Consider the following 16,272-nt stretch of genomic DNA (forward strand, 5'->3'; position numbering starts at 1 on the left):
AGGAGAGGGGGAGAGAAAGGGGGAGAGGGAGAGGGAGGGGGAGAGGGAGGGGGAGAGGGAGGGGGGAGAGAGGGGGAGGGAGAGGGAGGGGGAGAGAGGGGGAGGGAGAGGGAGAGAGAGGGGACAGGGAGGGGGAGAGAGAGGGAGAGTGAGGGGGAGAGAAAGAGGGGGAGAGAGGGGGAGAGAGAGGGGGAGAGAGAGGTGGAGATAGAAAGGGGGAGGAGAGAGATAGAGAGGGAGGCGGAGAGAGAGGGGGAAGAGTGGGGGAGAGAGAGGGAGAGCAAGAGAGGGGGTAGAGGGGGAGGAAAGAGGGAGAGAGGGGGGAGAGAGAGAGAGAGTGGAGTGAGACAGATAAAGGGGAGACATTGGGAGAGAGAATGGGAGAAAGAGCAGGAGAAAGGGGGAGAGAGAGGGAGAGAGAGAGCGTGAGGAGAGCGGTGGAGAGAGGGAGGGAGAGGGATAGTGAGGGAGAGGGAGAGAAACAGAGGGGGAGAGAGAGGGGGAGCGAGAGAGGGGGGAGAGAGAGAGAGGGGAGAGAGAGAGGGGGAGATAGAGAGAAAAACAGAGGGGAGAGAGCGGGAGAGAAGTGGGGGAGAGAGGGAGAGAGATAGCGGGAAGAGAGCGGTGGAAAGAGAGAGGGAGACAGATAGCGAGGAGAGGGAGAGAAACAGAGAGGGGGGGAGAGGAGAGAGGGGGAGAGAGAGAGGGGGAGAGAGAGGAGAGAGGAGGAGAGAGAGGAGGAGAGAGAGTGGGAGAGTGGGTGAGAGAGAGGAGATGAGTGAGAGAGAGGAGAGAGAGGGGTGAGAGAGAGGAGAGAGAGAGAGGGGAGGTAAGGGAAGAGAGGTGGGAGAGGGGGGAGAGTGTGGAGAGTGAGGGGGTGAGTGGAGTGGAGTGTGTGGAGAGAGGTGGAGAGTGAGAGAGAGGGGAGAGGAGGGGGGAGAGTGGAGGGTGGAGAGAGGGGAGGAGAGAGAGAGGAGAGAGAGAGGGTGAGAGGAGTGGGAGAGGGAGGGGTGAGAGAGGGGAGAGAGAGGGGGAGAGTGAGGAGAGAGAGGGGAGAGAGAGGGTGGAGAGTGAGGAGAGAGAGGGGTGAGAGTGAGGGGAAGAGGAGAGAGTGAGGGAGAGAGTGAGAGGAGAGGAGGAGAGGGGAGAGAGAGAGAGGAGAGAGAGGGGAGAGAGAGAGAGAGGAGAGAGAAAGTGGGAGAGAGTCAGAAATAACAATGAATCGCGATTGTGACAATTCCAAGCGGCGCAGAGCGAAAAGGCAAATTGAGTTAATCGTTGGCCAGGACTATCGGGAGCTCCTGGCTTGGGGAGTTACATTTAGGAGGGGGCAGTAACTGGTGGGGTACCGCCGGGATCTGTGCTGGGACCCGAACTGTTCACATTATATATCAATGATTTGGACGAGGGAACTAAATGTAGTATTTCCAAACTTGCAGATTGTGGTATTATCAGGTATTGCAGTACCCGAGAGGCTGAAGTTCCATTGGTTAAACCTGGGGGGTTTACCCATTGGCTGTATAGTATGTAGCTCCGCCCTGATAGGCGGGTTATAAGAACCAGTGCCGTCCCAGCAGCCCTCATTCTGTACCTGAGCTGCTGGGGAACAGTTCTAGTCTATTAAAGCCTTCAGTTGTGCTACAACCTCGTTTTAGTAGTTATTGATTGTGCATCACAGATAGAACATAGAACATTACAGCGCAGTCCAGGCCCTTCGGCCCCTCCGATGTTGCGCCGACCTGTGAAACCACCCTAAAGCCCATCTACACTATTCCCCTTATCGTCCATATGTCTATCCAATGACCATTTGAATGCCCTGTAGCCAGTTAAAATGGCTAACTCCCGATTTAGAATGGTCAACCCTGAGTTAAAATTGGGGAAGGGGAAAAACGATGTTGTCAGACAAGAATTGAAGTGGCATAAGTTGGGAACATAGGCTGGCAGGGAAGGACACAAGTGAAATGTGGAACTTGTTCAAGGAACAGGTACTACGTGTCCTTGATATGTATGTCCCTGTCAGGCAGGGATGGTCGAGTGAGGGAACCATGGTTGACAAGAGAGGTTGAATGTCTTGTTAAGAGGAAAAAGGAGACTTATGCAAGGCTGAGGAAACAAGGTTCAGACAGAGCATTGGAGGGATACAAGATAGCCAGGAGGGAACTGAAGAAAGGGATTAGGAGAGCTAAGAGAGGGCATGAACATTCTTTGGCGGGTAGGATCAAGGGAAAACCCCAAGGCCTTTTACACATATGTGAGAAATATGAGAATGACTAGAGCGAGGGTAAGTCCAATCAAGGACAGTAGCGGGAGATTGTGTATTGAGTCTGAAGGGATAGGAGAGGTATTGAACGAGTACTTTTCTTCTGTATTTACAAATGAGAGGGGCGATATTGTTGGAGAGGACAGTGTGAAACAGATTGGTAAGCTCGAGGAAATACTTGTTCGGAAGGAAGATGTGTTGGGCAATTTGAAAAACTTGAGGATAGACAAGTTCCCCCCGGGGCCTGACGGGATATATCCAAGGATTCTATGGGAAGCAAGAGATGAAATTGCAGAGCCGTTGGCAATGATCTTTTCGTCCTCACTGTCAACAGGGGTGGTACCAGGGGATTGGAGAGTGGCGAATGTCGTGCCCCTGTTCAAAAAAGGGAATAGGGATAACCCTGGGAATTACAGGCCAGTTAGTCTTACTTCAGTGGTAGGCAAAGTCATGGAAAGGGTACTGAAGGATAGGATTTCTGAGCATCTGGAAAGACACTGCTTGATTAGGGATAGTCAGCACGGATTTGTGAGGGGTAGGTCTTGCCTTACAAATCTTATTGAATTCTTTGAGGAGGTGACCAAGCATGTGGATGAAGGTAAAGCAGTGGATGTAGTGTACATGGATTTTAGTAAGGCATTTGATAAGATTCCCCATGGTAGACTTCTGCAGAAAGTAAGGAGGCATGGGATAGTGGGAAATTTGGCCAGTTGGATAACGAACTGGCTAACCGATAGAAGTCAGAGAGTGGTGGTAGATGGCAAATATTCAGCCTGGATCCCAGTTAACCAGTGGCGTACCGCAGGGATCAGTTCTGGGTCCTCTGCTGTTTGTGATTTTCATTAATGACTTGGATGAGGGAGTTGAAGGGTGGGTCAGTAAATTTGCAGATGATACGAAGATTGGTGGAGTTGTGGATAGTGAGGAGGGCTGTTTTCGGCTGCAAAGAGACATAGATAGGATGCAGAGCTGGGCTGAGAAGTGGCAGACGGAGTTTAAACCCTGAAAAGTGTGAGGTTGTCCATTTTGGAAGGACAAATATGAATGCGGAATACAGGGTTAACGGTAGAGTTCTTGGCAATGTGGAGGAGCAGAGAGATCTTGGGGTCTATGTTCATACATCTTTGAAAGTTGCCACTCAAGTGGATAGAGCTGTGGAGAAGGCCTATGGTGTGCTCGCGTTCATTAACAGAGGGATTGAATTTAAGAGCCGCGAGGTGATGACGCAGCTGTACAAAACTTTGGTAAGGCCACATTTAGAGTACTGTGTACAGTTCTGGTCGCCTCATTTTTAAGAAGGATGTGGAAGCTTTGGGAAAGGTGCAAAGGAGATTTACCAGGATGTTGCCTGGAATGGAGAGTAGGTCTTACGAGGAAAGGTTGCAGGGTGCTAGGCCTTTTCTCAATTAGAACGGAGAAGGATGAGGGGTGACTTGATAGAGGTTTATAAGATGATCAGGGGAATAGATAGAGTAGACAGTCAGAGACTTTTTTCCCGGGTGGAACAAACCATTACAAGGGGACATAAATTTAAGGTGAATGGTGGAAGATATAGGGGGGGAAGTCAGAGGTATGTTCTTTTACCCAGAGAGTAGTGGGGGCATGGAATGCACTTGCCTGTGGAAGTAGTTGAGTCAGAAACATTAGGGACCTTCAAGCAGCTATTGGATAGGTACATGGATTTACGGTAAAATGATATAGTGTAGATTTATTTGTTCTTAAGGGCAGCACGGTAGCATTGTGGGATAGCACAATTGCTTCACAGCTCCCAGGGCCTCAGATTCGATTCCGGCTTGGGTCACTGTCTGTGCGGAGGTCTGCGCGTCCTCCCCGTGTCTGCGTGGGTTTTCCCTCCGGGTGCTCCGGTTTCCTCCCACAGTCCAAAGATGTGCAGGTTAGGTGGATTGGCCATGATAAATTGCCCTTCGTGTCCAAAATTGCCCTTAGTGTTGGGTGGAGGTGTTTGACTATGTGTAGGGTGCTCTTTCCAAGAGCCAGTGCAGACTCAATGGGCCGAATGGCCTCCTTCTGCACTGTAAATTCAATGATAATCTATGATTAATCTAGGACAAAGGTTCGGCACAACATCGTGGGCCGAAGGGGCCTGTTCTGTGCTGTATTTTTCTATGTTCTATCACCATCCGAGGAAAAAGGCTCTCACTGTCCACCCCATCCCAATCCTCTGATCACCTTTGTATGCCTCAATTCAGTCACCTTCTTCTCCTCTAATGATACAAATGTACAAAGTTGGGTGAGCTGCGTGGAGGATACAGAGATGCTTCAGCGGGATTTGGACAGGCTGCGTGAGCGGGCACATGCAGGGCAGATGCAGTATAAATGTGGATACATGTGAGGTTATCCGCTTCGGTAGCAAGAATAGGAAGGCAGATTATTATTTGAATGGGTGTAAATTGAGAGAGGTGGATACTCCGCGAGACCTTGCTGTCCTCGTGCATCAGTCGCTGAAAGTAAGCGCGCAGGTACAGCAGGCAGTAAAGAAGGCAAATGGTATGTTGGCCTTCATAACGAGAGGATTTGAGTATAGGAAGAGAGATGATTTACTGGAATTGTATCGGGCATTGGTGAGGCCCACACCTGGGGTATTGTGTCCAGTTTTGGTGTCCTTATCTGAAGAAGGATGTTCTTGCTATGGAGGGAGTGCAGCGAAGGTTCACCAGACTGATTCCTGGGACGGCGGGACTGTCATATGAGGGAGAGACTAAGTCGGTTAGGATTATATTCATTGGAGTTTGGAAGAGTGAGAGGGGATCTCGTGGAAACTTACAAAATTCTAACAGGATCAGACAGGGGTAGATTCAGAAAGAATGTTCCCGATGGTGGGGGGTCCAGAACTAGGGGTCGTAGTTTGAGGATAAGGGGTAAACCTTTTAGGACTGAGGTGAGGAGAAATTTCTTCACCCCAGAGAGCGGTGGAATCTGTGGAATTTGCCCCAGAAATTAGTTGAGGACAAAAAAGTTGTGTAATTTCACGAAGGAATTAGATACAGCTCTTGGAGCTAAAGGGATGGAGGGGTATGAGGGGAAGGTGGGATCGGGGTTATTGAACTTGATGATCAGCCAGGATCATAATGAATGGCGGAGCAGGTTCGAAGGGCCGAATGCCCTCCGACTGCTTCTATTTAAAGGTCTCGGTTACGGGCCTTGACTCTCCCCAAGGGCTCGTATTCATCATCCGCGACCCTCCCGAAGGTTACCACGGCGATCAACGAGACCCACCCACTGGAGAGGGACTGACACATCTGCAGGGGACTCCCCGCACATAAATCCATACCATGTCTGCTGGGTACTGATATAGCGGCCCTGTGGTGAACACCACTAGTGGTATATTATATGTATTACGGCACTGCCCATATAGTAGAGGTACAATGGTAAATCCCTGCCTGCTGGCAACCGCCCAGTAGGCGGGGTATAATAGTGTGTGCTCGCCGTGCTGCAGCCATTCTGCTTCCAGCTACAGGAGGCACAACATCTTTGCTCAATAAAGGCTCGATTGTTTCCACCATTCTCGTCTTTGTGGTAATTGACGGTGCATCAGGCCCCCAAACCACTTGCCAGTCTCAATATTTACCCCAATTCTCCCTTTTTTCAGGGTGAATGTGCTTCTGCCGCCATTTGAGTCAGGGGCTTCCCAATCACAACTACTCGCTGAGGGCAAGATCAATTCTCATCTTCCCCCCCCTCCTCCTCCTCTCGTTATTTACTTCACTCTGTGTCCCTCCCCCCCCCCCCCCCCCCCCCCCCCCCGCCCCCCGAGGCCTCGACGGCCTTCTGATAATGCGGGAGAACCAGAAATGGACGCACTCCCCCTCCCCGGTGCCCCTGCTCCCTCAGTCTCCCCTCCCCGCTTCCCTATCAAACGGTCCTCCCTGCCAAGACTGTGCCTCTCCACAGCCCAACACCCCTCCCAAATCTCTGAGCAAAGTCGGTTACTCACGTCAGCGGCGAAGGTGTGGAAGTATGGCTGCTTTGGACGCGTACCGGATCTGGTTGTACAGTTCCTGCTCCCAGACGAGTTTCCCTTCCTAGGGCGGGAGGGAGGAGAAATAGAAAAGGTTAAAACGCTGCACAGGAAGAGAATACGCTCCCCCAGACCCCCCCCCCCCCTCCCCACCCCCCCCCCCACCCCCCCCACCCCCCCCTCCCCCTCCCTCCCCCAGCCCCCGCTTCTCTGCTGCCTCTCGCCGCCTCCAAGCACGCCCGGAACCCCCTTTGCAGCTACTGACCCTCGATCGAAGCTCACAGGGCGGGGGGAGGCGAGGGGGGGGGGGGCGGCGTGGGGCGCAGTGGTTAGCACTGGGACTGCGGCGCGCGAGGTCCCGGGTTCGAATCCCGGCTCTGGGTCACTGTCCGTGTGGACTTTGCACATTCTCCCCGTGTCTGCGTGGGTTTCGCACCCCACAACCCAAAGACGTGCAGGCGAGGTGGATTGGCCGCGCGAAATTGCCCCTTAATTGGAAGGAACAATGCTCTAAATTTATTTAAACGAAACGCTGGGGTAGTGAGGCCAGGATCGGACTGAACGGTGGAGCAGGCTCGAGATGGATTAATTGCCCACTCCTGTTCCTAATTCTGATGGTCTAAGAAAGAACTATTCTGTCTGATTTTGCCAACCGGCCGTTGGCCTTGTAGGTAGCAGCACCTCAAACACAAATCTGTCTTTGGTAAATACAGGGAATTCTTTGTTAATAAGGGGTCAGGGGTTAAGGCAAACGAGGAATATATCAACCATGATCGAATGGCAGAGCAGACTCATAGAATAATAGAATCATAGAAGTTTACAGCATGGAAACAGGCCCTTCGGGCCCAACCAGTTCATGCCGCCCAGTTTTTAACCATTAAGCTAGTCCCAGTTGCCCGCACTTGGCCCATAACCCTCTATACCCATCTTACCCATGTAACTATCTAAATGCTTTTTGAAAGACACAATTGTACCCGCCTCTACTACTACCTCTGGCAGCCCATTCCAGACACTCACTACCCTCTGAGTGAAGAAATTGCCCCTCTGGGCCCTTCTGAATCTCTCCCTTAAACCTATGCCCTCTAGTTTAGACTCCCCTACCTTTGGGAAAAGATGTTGACTATCTACCTTATCTATGCCCCTCATTATTTTATAGACCTCTATAAGATCACCCCCTAAGCCTCCTACGCTCCAGGGAAAAAAGTCCCAGTCTATCCAGCCTCTCCTTATAACTCAAACCATCAAGTCCCGGCAAACATCCTGGTAAATCTTTTCTGCACTCTTTCTAGTTTAATAATATCCTTTCTATAATAGGGTGACCAGAACTGCACACAGTATTCCAAGTGTGGCCGTACCAATGTCCATGTACAACTTCAACAAGACGTCCCAACTCCTGTATTCAATGTTCTGACCAATGAAACCAAGCATGCCGAATGCCTTCTTCACCACCCTGTCCACACTGCGACTTCCCACCTTCAAGGAGCTATGAACCTGTACTCCTAGATCTCTTTGTTCTATAACTCTCCCCAACGCCATACCATTAACTGAGTAGGTCCTGGCCTGATTCGATCTGCCAAAATGCATCACCTCACATTTATCTAAATTAAACTCCATCTGCCATTCGTCGGCCCACTGGCCTAATTGATCAAGATCCCGTTGCAATCCTAGATAACCTTCTTCACTATCCACTGTGCCACCAATCTTGGTGTCATCTGCAAACTTACTAACCATGCCTCCTAATTCTCATCCAAATCATTAATATAAATCACAAATAACAGTGGACCCAGCACCGATCCCTGAGGCACACCACTGGTCACAGGCCTCCAGTTTGAAAAACAACCCTCTACAACCACCCTCTGCCTTCTGTCGTCCAGCCAATTTTGAATCCAATTGGCAACCTCACCCTGGATCCCGTGAGCTTTAACCTTCTGCAACAACCTACCATGCGGTACCTTGTCAAAGGCTTTGCTAAAGTCCATGTAGACAACGTCTACTGCACTGCCCTCATCTACCTTCTTGGTCACTCCCTCAAAAAACTCAATCAAATTTGTGAGACATGATTTTCCACGCACAAAGCCATGCTGACTGCCCCGAATCAGTCCTTGCCTCTCTAAATGCTTGTAGATCCTGTCTCTCAGAATACCTTCTAGCAACTTACCTACTACAGACGTTAGGCTCACCGGTCTGTTTTTCCCTGCTGCCCTTCTTAAACAAGGGCACAACATTCGCCACTCTCCAATCTTCAGGCACCTCACCTGTGGCTGCCGATGATTCAAATATCTCGGTTAGGGGACCCGCAATTTCCTCCCTAGCCTCCCGCAACATCCTGGGATACATTTCATCAGGTCCCGGGGATTTATCTACCTTGATGCGCTTTAAGGACTTCCAGCACCTCCTCTCCTCTGTAATATGCACACTTCTCAAGACATCACTATTTATTTCCCTTAGTTTCCTAACATCCATGCCTTTCTCCACCGTGAATACCGATGAGAAATATTCATTCAGGATCTCACCCAACTCTGCACATAGATGTCCTTGTTGATCCTTAAGAGGCCCGACTCTGTCCCCGAGTTACTCTTTTCCCCTTTATGTATCTGTAGAATCTCTTTGGATTCTCCCTTGCATTATTTGCATTAAATAATTCGTATTAAATTCCTGGCGGGAAAGGCCTTTGGTGCCCCGCCAGCTGGCCGCGGAAATGACATTGCCGGGCGGCGCATGCGCGGGAGCGTCAGCGGCCGCTCATGGCATCCCCGTGCATGCGCAGTGGAGGGAGTCTCTTCCGCCTCCGCCATGGTGGAGACCGTGGCGTAGGCGGAAGGGAAAGAGTGCCCCCACGGCACAGGCCAGTCCGCGGATCGGTGGGCCCCGATCGCGGGCCAGGCCACCGTGGGGGCACCCCCACGGGGCCAGATCGCTCCGCGCCCACCCCCACCCCCCAGGACCCCGGAGCCCGCTACACACAAGACAGACAAACACAGAGGGATGAAAAGGAGTAATAAAAAACATAAATGAAAGAGAAAGAGTCTTTGCTTTAAATGGTGGTTCCTTGCAGGCATTCTTCACAGCGAGCTTGTACATTACAATCTTTGTTTTGTAGCTGTACTCGCGATTTTCCTGGAGAGGCAGAGGCCCTGTTTCACCAAACTTTGCTTTCTTTCAGTCCCTGGCCTGCCTTCAGCTCTCTGTACTCACAAGCAGAGGCCTTCTGGAGAAAGACCGTCAATTCACACCAGCTTTCCACATTGCTGGAGGAGGTGCTGACGACAAGGCGACTGGAGAAGGGGGTAGTATCGGCGGTATTCGGGGCTATTTCGGAGGAGGAGGAGGCGCCGCTGGAAGGGATCAAGGCAAAGTGGGAGGAAGAGCTGGGAGAGGTTATAGAGGAGGGCTTCTGGGGTGAGGTGCTCCGGAGGGTGAACGCCTCCACCTCGTGCGCGAGGTTGGGGCTGATACAGCTGAAGGTGGTGTACAGAGCGCACCTTACAAGGGCGAGGATGAGCCGGCTCTTTGAGGGCGTAGAAGATGTGTGTGAACTGTCGTGTTATTGACCCTGGGGTAACACGGACCGCAACTGGATGCAGTTGGACTGGGAAAGCAGACACCAAACGTAGGCGTTGGTTCAATACGATTTATTGAACTTCTGTAACAAGGCACACAGCTTGCCTGTGGGTCGACACTCTACTACTCTACGTGTACTAACTCTAACTTACTAGACCAGGCTAGCTCTGAGCCACGTGTAGAAGGTGCTAACTGATATATACACCCTGACTGTCACTACAGTTGTCACCAGTGAAAATGAATGAAATGAAATGAAAATGAAATGAAAATCGCTTATTGTCACAAGTAGGCTTCAATGAAGTTACTGTGAAAAGCCCCTAGTCGCCACATTCCGGCGCCTGTTCGGGGAGGCTGTTACGGGAAGAGGCGGAGTGCTGAAGCCTTGTGTGTTTTATAGTAGGAAGCCCCCCTCTGGTGTTCTGTCTGGTGATTGGTTGTGTTCTGTCCTGTGTGTTGATTGGCTAACCTGGGTGTCTATAACTGCCTGTCTTTACCTCATGATGTGCATGAGTGCATATTATGAATGTTGCAGGGGGGGGGGGGAGAGAGCAAATCACGTTCATATGTTTTGGTCCTGTCCAAAGCTGGAGGATTACTGGAAGGAGGTGTTTAGGGTAATCTCGAAAGTGGTGCATGTGAAACCTGAGCCCTCGGACCAGCCGGGGTTGGAAACAGGGCGCGGAGGCCGATGTTGTAGCCTTCGCCTCGTTGATCGCCCGAAGGCGGATCCTGTTGGAATGGAGATCAACCTTCCACCCTGTGCCGTGGCCTGGCCAGGGGACCTGCTGGAATTCGTAACGCTTGAAAAGGTCAAATTGGAACTGAGGGGAAGGGTGGAGGGGTTCCACAATTCATGGGCATTATTCATTATGCACTTTCGAGAATTGGATCACATCGAACATTAGGGGGGGTCGGCTGGGAGGGTTGGGGGGGATGGGGGGCTGTGTGTGTTAATGGTGACTACGGGTGATTCCTGATTCCTTCCAAGCTCTAAGCTCTAAGCTCTAAGCTCTAAGTTCATCTGCCTTATCCGTAATACTTCTTGCATTAAAACATATGCACTTCAGGCCACCAGACCCGCTGTGTTCAGCAACTTCACCCTGTCTGCTCTGCCTCAGAGCCCCACTGTCCCCTATTCCCTAGTTCTCCCTCAATGCTCTCACCTTCTGCCCTTCCTGGGCAGGGGGTTGGGCACGGGAGCAATAGGTCAGAAGGTGAGAGCATTGAGGGAGAACTAGGGAATAGGGACAGTGTGGCTCTGAGGCAGAGCAGACGGGGTGAAGTTGCTGAACACAGTGGGTCTGGTGGCCTGAAGTGCTTATGTTTTAATGCAAGGAGCATTACGGGTAAGGCAGATGAACTTAGAGCTTGGATTAGTACTTGGAACTATGATGTTGTTGCCATTACAGAGACCTGGTTGAGGGAAGGGCAGGATTGGCAGCTAAACGTTCCAGGATTTAGATGTTTCAGGCGGGATAGAGGGGGATGTAAAAGGGGAGGCGGAGTTGCGCTACTTGTTCGGGAGAATATCACAGCTGTACTGCGAGAGGACACCTCAGAGGGCAGTGAGGCTATATGGGTAGAGATCAGGAATAAGAAGGGTGCAGTCACAATGTTGGGGGTATACGACAGGCCTCCCAACAGCCAGCGGGAGATAGAGGAGCAGATAGGTAGACAGATTTTGGAAAAGAGTAAAAACAACAGGGTTGTGGTGATGGGAGACTTCAACTTCCCCAATATTGACTGGGACTCACTTAGTGCCAGGGGCTTAGACGGGGTGGAGTTTGTAAGGAGCATCCAGGAGGGCTTCTTAAAACAATATGTAGACAGTCCAACTAGGGAAGGGGCGGTACTGGACCTGGTATTGGGGAATGAGCCCGGCCAGGTGGTAGATGTTTCAGTAGGGGAGCATTTCGGTAACAGTGACCACAATTCAGTAAGTTTTAAAGTACTGGTAGACAAGGATAAGAGTGGTCCGAGGATGAATGTGCTAAATTGGGGGAAGGCTAATTATAACAATATTAGGCGGGAACTGAAGAACATAGATTGGGGGCGGATGTTTGAGGGCAAATCAACATCTGACATGTGGGAGGCTTTCAAGTGGCAGTTGAAAGGAATACAGGACCGGCATGTTCCTGTGAGGAAGAAAGATAAATACGGCAATTTTCGGGAACCTTGGATGACGAGTGATATTGTAGGCCTCGTCAAAAAGAAAAAGGAGGCATTTGTCAGGGCTAAAAGGCTGGGAACAGACGAAGCCTGCGTGGAATATAAGGAAAGTAGGAAGGAACTTAAGCAAGGAGTCAGGAGGGCTAGAAGGGGTCACGAAAAGTCATTGGCAAATAGGGTTAAGGAAAATCCAAAGGCTTTTTACACGTACATAAAAAGCAAGAGGATAGCCAGGGAAAGGGTTGGCCCACTGAAGGATAGGCAAGGGAATCTATGTGTGGAGCCAGAGGAAATGGGCGAGGTACTAAATGAATACTTTGCATCAGTATTCACCAAAGAGAAGGAATTGGTAGATGTTGAGTCTGGAGAAGGGGGTGCAGATAGCCTGGGTCACATTGTGATCCAAAAAGACGAGGTGTTGGGTGTCTTAAAAAATATTAAGGTAGATAAGTCCCCAGGGCCTGATGGGATCTACCCCAGAATACTGAAGGAGGCTGGAGAGGAAATTGCTGAGGCCTTGACAGAAATCTTTGGATCCTCGCTGTCTTCAGGGGATGTCCCGGAGGACTGGAGAATAGCCAATTTTCTTCCTCTGATTAAGAAGGGTAGCAAGGATAATCCCGGGAACTACAGGCCGGTGAGCCTTACTTTAGTGGTAGGGAAATTATTGGAGAGAATTCTTCGAGACAGGATCTACTCCCATTTGGAAGCAAATGGACGTATTAGTGAGAGGCAGCACGGTTTTGTGAAGGGGAGGTCGTGTCTCACTAACTTGATAGAGTTTTTCGAGGAGGTCACTAAGATGATTGATGCAGGTAGGGCAGTAGATGTTGTCTATATGGACTTCAGTAAGGCCTTTGACAAGGTCCCTCATGGTAGACTAGTACAAAAGGTGAAGTCACACGGGATCAGGGGTGAGCTGGCAAGGTGGATACAGAACTGGCTAGGCCATAGAAGGCAGAGAGTAGCAATGGAGGGATGCTTTTCTAATTAGAGGGCTGTGACCAGTGGTGTTCCACAGGGATCAGTGCTGGGACCTTTGCTCTTTGTAGTATATATAAATGATTTGGAGGAAAATGTAACTGGTCTGATTAGTAAGTTTGCAGACGACACAAAGGTTGGTGGAATTGCGGATAGCGATGAGGACTGTCGGAGGATACAGCAGGATTTAGATTGTCTGGAGACTTGGGCGGAGAGATGGCAGATGGAGTTTAATCCGGACAAATGTGAGGTAATGCATTTTGGAAGGTCTAATGCAGGTAGGGAATATACAGTGAATGGTAGAACCCTCAAGAGTATTGAAAGTCAAAGAGATCTAGGAGTACAGGTCCACAGGTCATTGAAAGGGGCAACACAGGTGGAGAAGGTAGTCAAGAAGGCATACGGCATGCTTGCCTTCATTGGCCGGGGCATTGAGTATAAGAATTGGCAAGTCATGTTGCAGCTGTATAGAACCTTAGTTAGGCCACACTTGGAGTATAGTCTTCAATTCTGGTCGCCACACTACCAGAAGGATGTGGAGGCTTTAGAGAGGGTGCAGAAGAGATTTACCAGAATGTTGCCTGGTATGGAGGGCATTAGCTATGAGGAGCGATTGAATAAACTCGGTTTGTTCTCACTGGAACGAAGGAGGTTGAGGGGAGACCTGATCGAGGTATACAAAATTATGAGGGGCATAGACAGAGTGGATAGTCAGAGGCTTTTCCCCAGGGTAGAGGGGTCAATTACTAGGGGGCATAGGTTTAAGGTGAGAGGGGCAAGGTTTAGAGTAGATGCATGAGGCAAGTTTTTTACGCAGAGGGTAGTGGGTGCCTGGAACTCGCTACCGAAGGAGGTAGTGGAAGCAGGGACGATAGGGACATTTAAGGGGCATCTTGACAAATATATGAATAGGATGGGAATAGAAGGATACGGACCCAGGAAGTGTAGAAGATTGTAGTTTAGTCGGGCAGCATGGTCGGCACGGGCTTGGAGGGCCGAAGGGCCTGTTTCTGTGCTGTACATTTCTTTGTTCTTTGTTGTCATTTGACAAAACTGAGGGCAGCATGGTAGCATTGTGGATAGCACAATTGCTTCACAGCTCCAGGTTCGATTCCGGCTTGGGTCACTGTCTGTGCGGAGTCTGCACATCCTCCCCGTGTGTGCGTGGGTTTCCTCCGGGTGCTCCGGTTTCCTCCCACAGTCCAAAGATGTGCAGGTTAGGTGGATTGGCCGTGATAAATTGCCCTTAGTGTCCAAAGTTTCCCTTAGTGTTGGGTGGGGTTACTGGGTTACGGGGATAGGGTGGAGGTGTTGACCTTGGGTAGGGTGCTCTTTCCAAGAGCCGGTGCAGACTCGATGGGCAGAATGGCCTCCTTCTGCACTGTAAATTCTATGATAATCTATGATTTGTTTATGTGAACATGCGGGCCAATGTTTGGGGTTTGGTGGGAGGATGGGATCGCTGTTATTGATATGGGGATTGACATATTTGTTACTGATTATTGTTTATTGTTGGGTGTAAATTTGGGCGAAAATGTAAAATAAAAAAATATTTAAAAAAAAAAATTCACACCAACTTTCCTTGGGAGAGGTAGCAGATTCTGGACTTCACCTGCACAGTCTGTAATGGTTCTCCTGTACACAGACTCTCTGGCAGTTCAGAAACGCCACGTTTCAGGAGGAAAATGGGGAGGGGAGGATAGCAGGTCCTTCCCTGGGGCTGCCAAGACCAAATCCAATCACCGCCTGTTACCGGGCAGAGCTCAGCCTTTTGGACCACTTCAGCCAAATCGATCAAACTGAGTCCCAGCCAATCTCTGTCATTGGTGCCAATCAGTCTAGAACTTCAGTTTGAACTAACACAGACCAGCACAGTGATCTCTCCTCCTGCTGAAATCCTCTGCTTGAATTAAAGGTGCAGGCCACTTCCCTTAAAGTCACAGGTCCATGAATCATCCATGAATCAATAATGTAACAGCAAAAATAAAAGAAGATGGAACCAAGCATTTTTTTGCTTGTCTCTGCAACTTGTCCAACATGCATTGTATTTCAATCTCTAACTGAGCCAGTCTGCGTGGTTTTTGTCAAGTCGGATGTGGCTTTATTGGTTCAGAGTTTCTTATATCTACACCATGAGTAACTAACAAGGTGCCCCCCGGTGTTTCCCTCCAGCTCTGTCTATCCATCTATCAATATCTCGTGTAACGCAGTTAGTCTTTTCTGATTGTCCAGTGAGTATTTAACCAGATTTCAAGGATTCTCTGCAACTAAGCTGTAAGTAGTATTGTTAATACTGAGAGAAATACTTAATTCATTTTTAATCACTAAACACACTCCAACCCCTCCAGCTTTTCATTCTCCCTTATCCTCCTGCACATTGTTAATTTTGGCGACATGTAAAGCGGGTGTTCAGCCTTCGCAGCATTGGTTGGCTGTATATGCAACAATCTCTGTTTTACAGCTTTTACCTCTTCATCAGCGTTTCTGTAATCACAGCTTTCATCCCCAGTTGATAATGCGGACTCAAACAATGGGTGCTTTCCCGATTTCAACTGGTCTTCATTTTCAGAATCAGAGGGTGGCACATTATTGGCTCCCTGAAGTTTCTAGTTTTTGTTAACCAATACGGTGGCAGAATCACTACATGGTTCTCCATCCACCTGCCCCTTAATGTTCACAAGGAATTAATTACTGATTTGTTCATCTCCTTTGCCGTTTGCTTCCTTTACCTTGAAGAGGCACTGTGGACCTTTGAAAGGATGTGAGTTAACCCGCCGTTTGCTTGGTATCACTGTCCTCGTCCTGACTAACTGATGTCACGCTATCATGTGCCTTCACAGCAGGCATGCTCTGGGAAATACCTGCACCTGAAGTGGATGGCAGTGGCTTTACTGCAAGAGGTTGTAACAGATTACTTTTTAGGAAAATCCAATTCACTTTCTTCTTCCAGTTTGCTGTCTTCTTTCCTAGCTTTGGAAGGATTATTTGCCATTTGTTCTAGATAAGATAATGACAGGTCTATTCGACAGCAGTTGTTTATCATTACTTCATAACCAGAAGAAGAGGGAAGAAAGAGGGGGGAGGGTAGGGAGATTGCGGGGAGGGGGGGGGGGGGCGTAAGCAGCCGAGGCAGACCACGGAGGGCCAAGAGCAAGGCCTCAGAAAAGGACCCGATGGCAGGGTCAAAGGTCCCAGGTCAGCACAGAGGCCACCACCATCCAAATTAACTCTGTAAAGCTGAGGTCCCGGGTTCGATCCCGGCCCTGGGTCACTGTCCATGTCGAGTTTGCACATTCTCCCCGTGTCTGTGTAGGTTTCGCCC

The 16,272-nt window shown here is 49.8% G+C and overlaps 1 protein-coding gene across 1 annotated transcript in view; it reads right to left on the reverse strand.

The window, feature by feature from the left end:
• The window catches only part of LOC140399421 (actin nucleation-promoting factor WAS-like), a 107,376-nt gene that overhangs the window by 44,481 nt on the left and 46,623 nt on the right, over positions 1–16,272 (reverse strand). The window contains 2 exon segments of the mRNA XM_072488998.1: positions 6,212–6,248; positions 6,250–6,303. Coding sequence (XP_072345099.1) covers positions 6,212–6,248; positions 6,250–6,303 — 91 coding nt within the window.

The sequence above is a fragment of the Scyliorhinus torazame genome, chromosome 22, assembly GCF_047496885.1.
Source record: "Scyliorhinus torazame isolate Kashiwa2021f chromosome 22, sScyTor2.1, whole genome shotgun sequence".
In the NCBI taxonomy this organism is placed as follows: domain Eukaryota; kingdom Metazoa; phylum Chordata; class Chondrichthyes; order Carcharhiniformes; family Scyliorhinidae; genus Scyliorhinus; species Scyliorhinus torazame.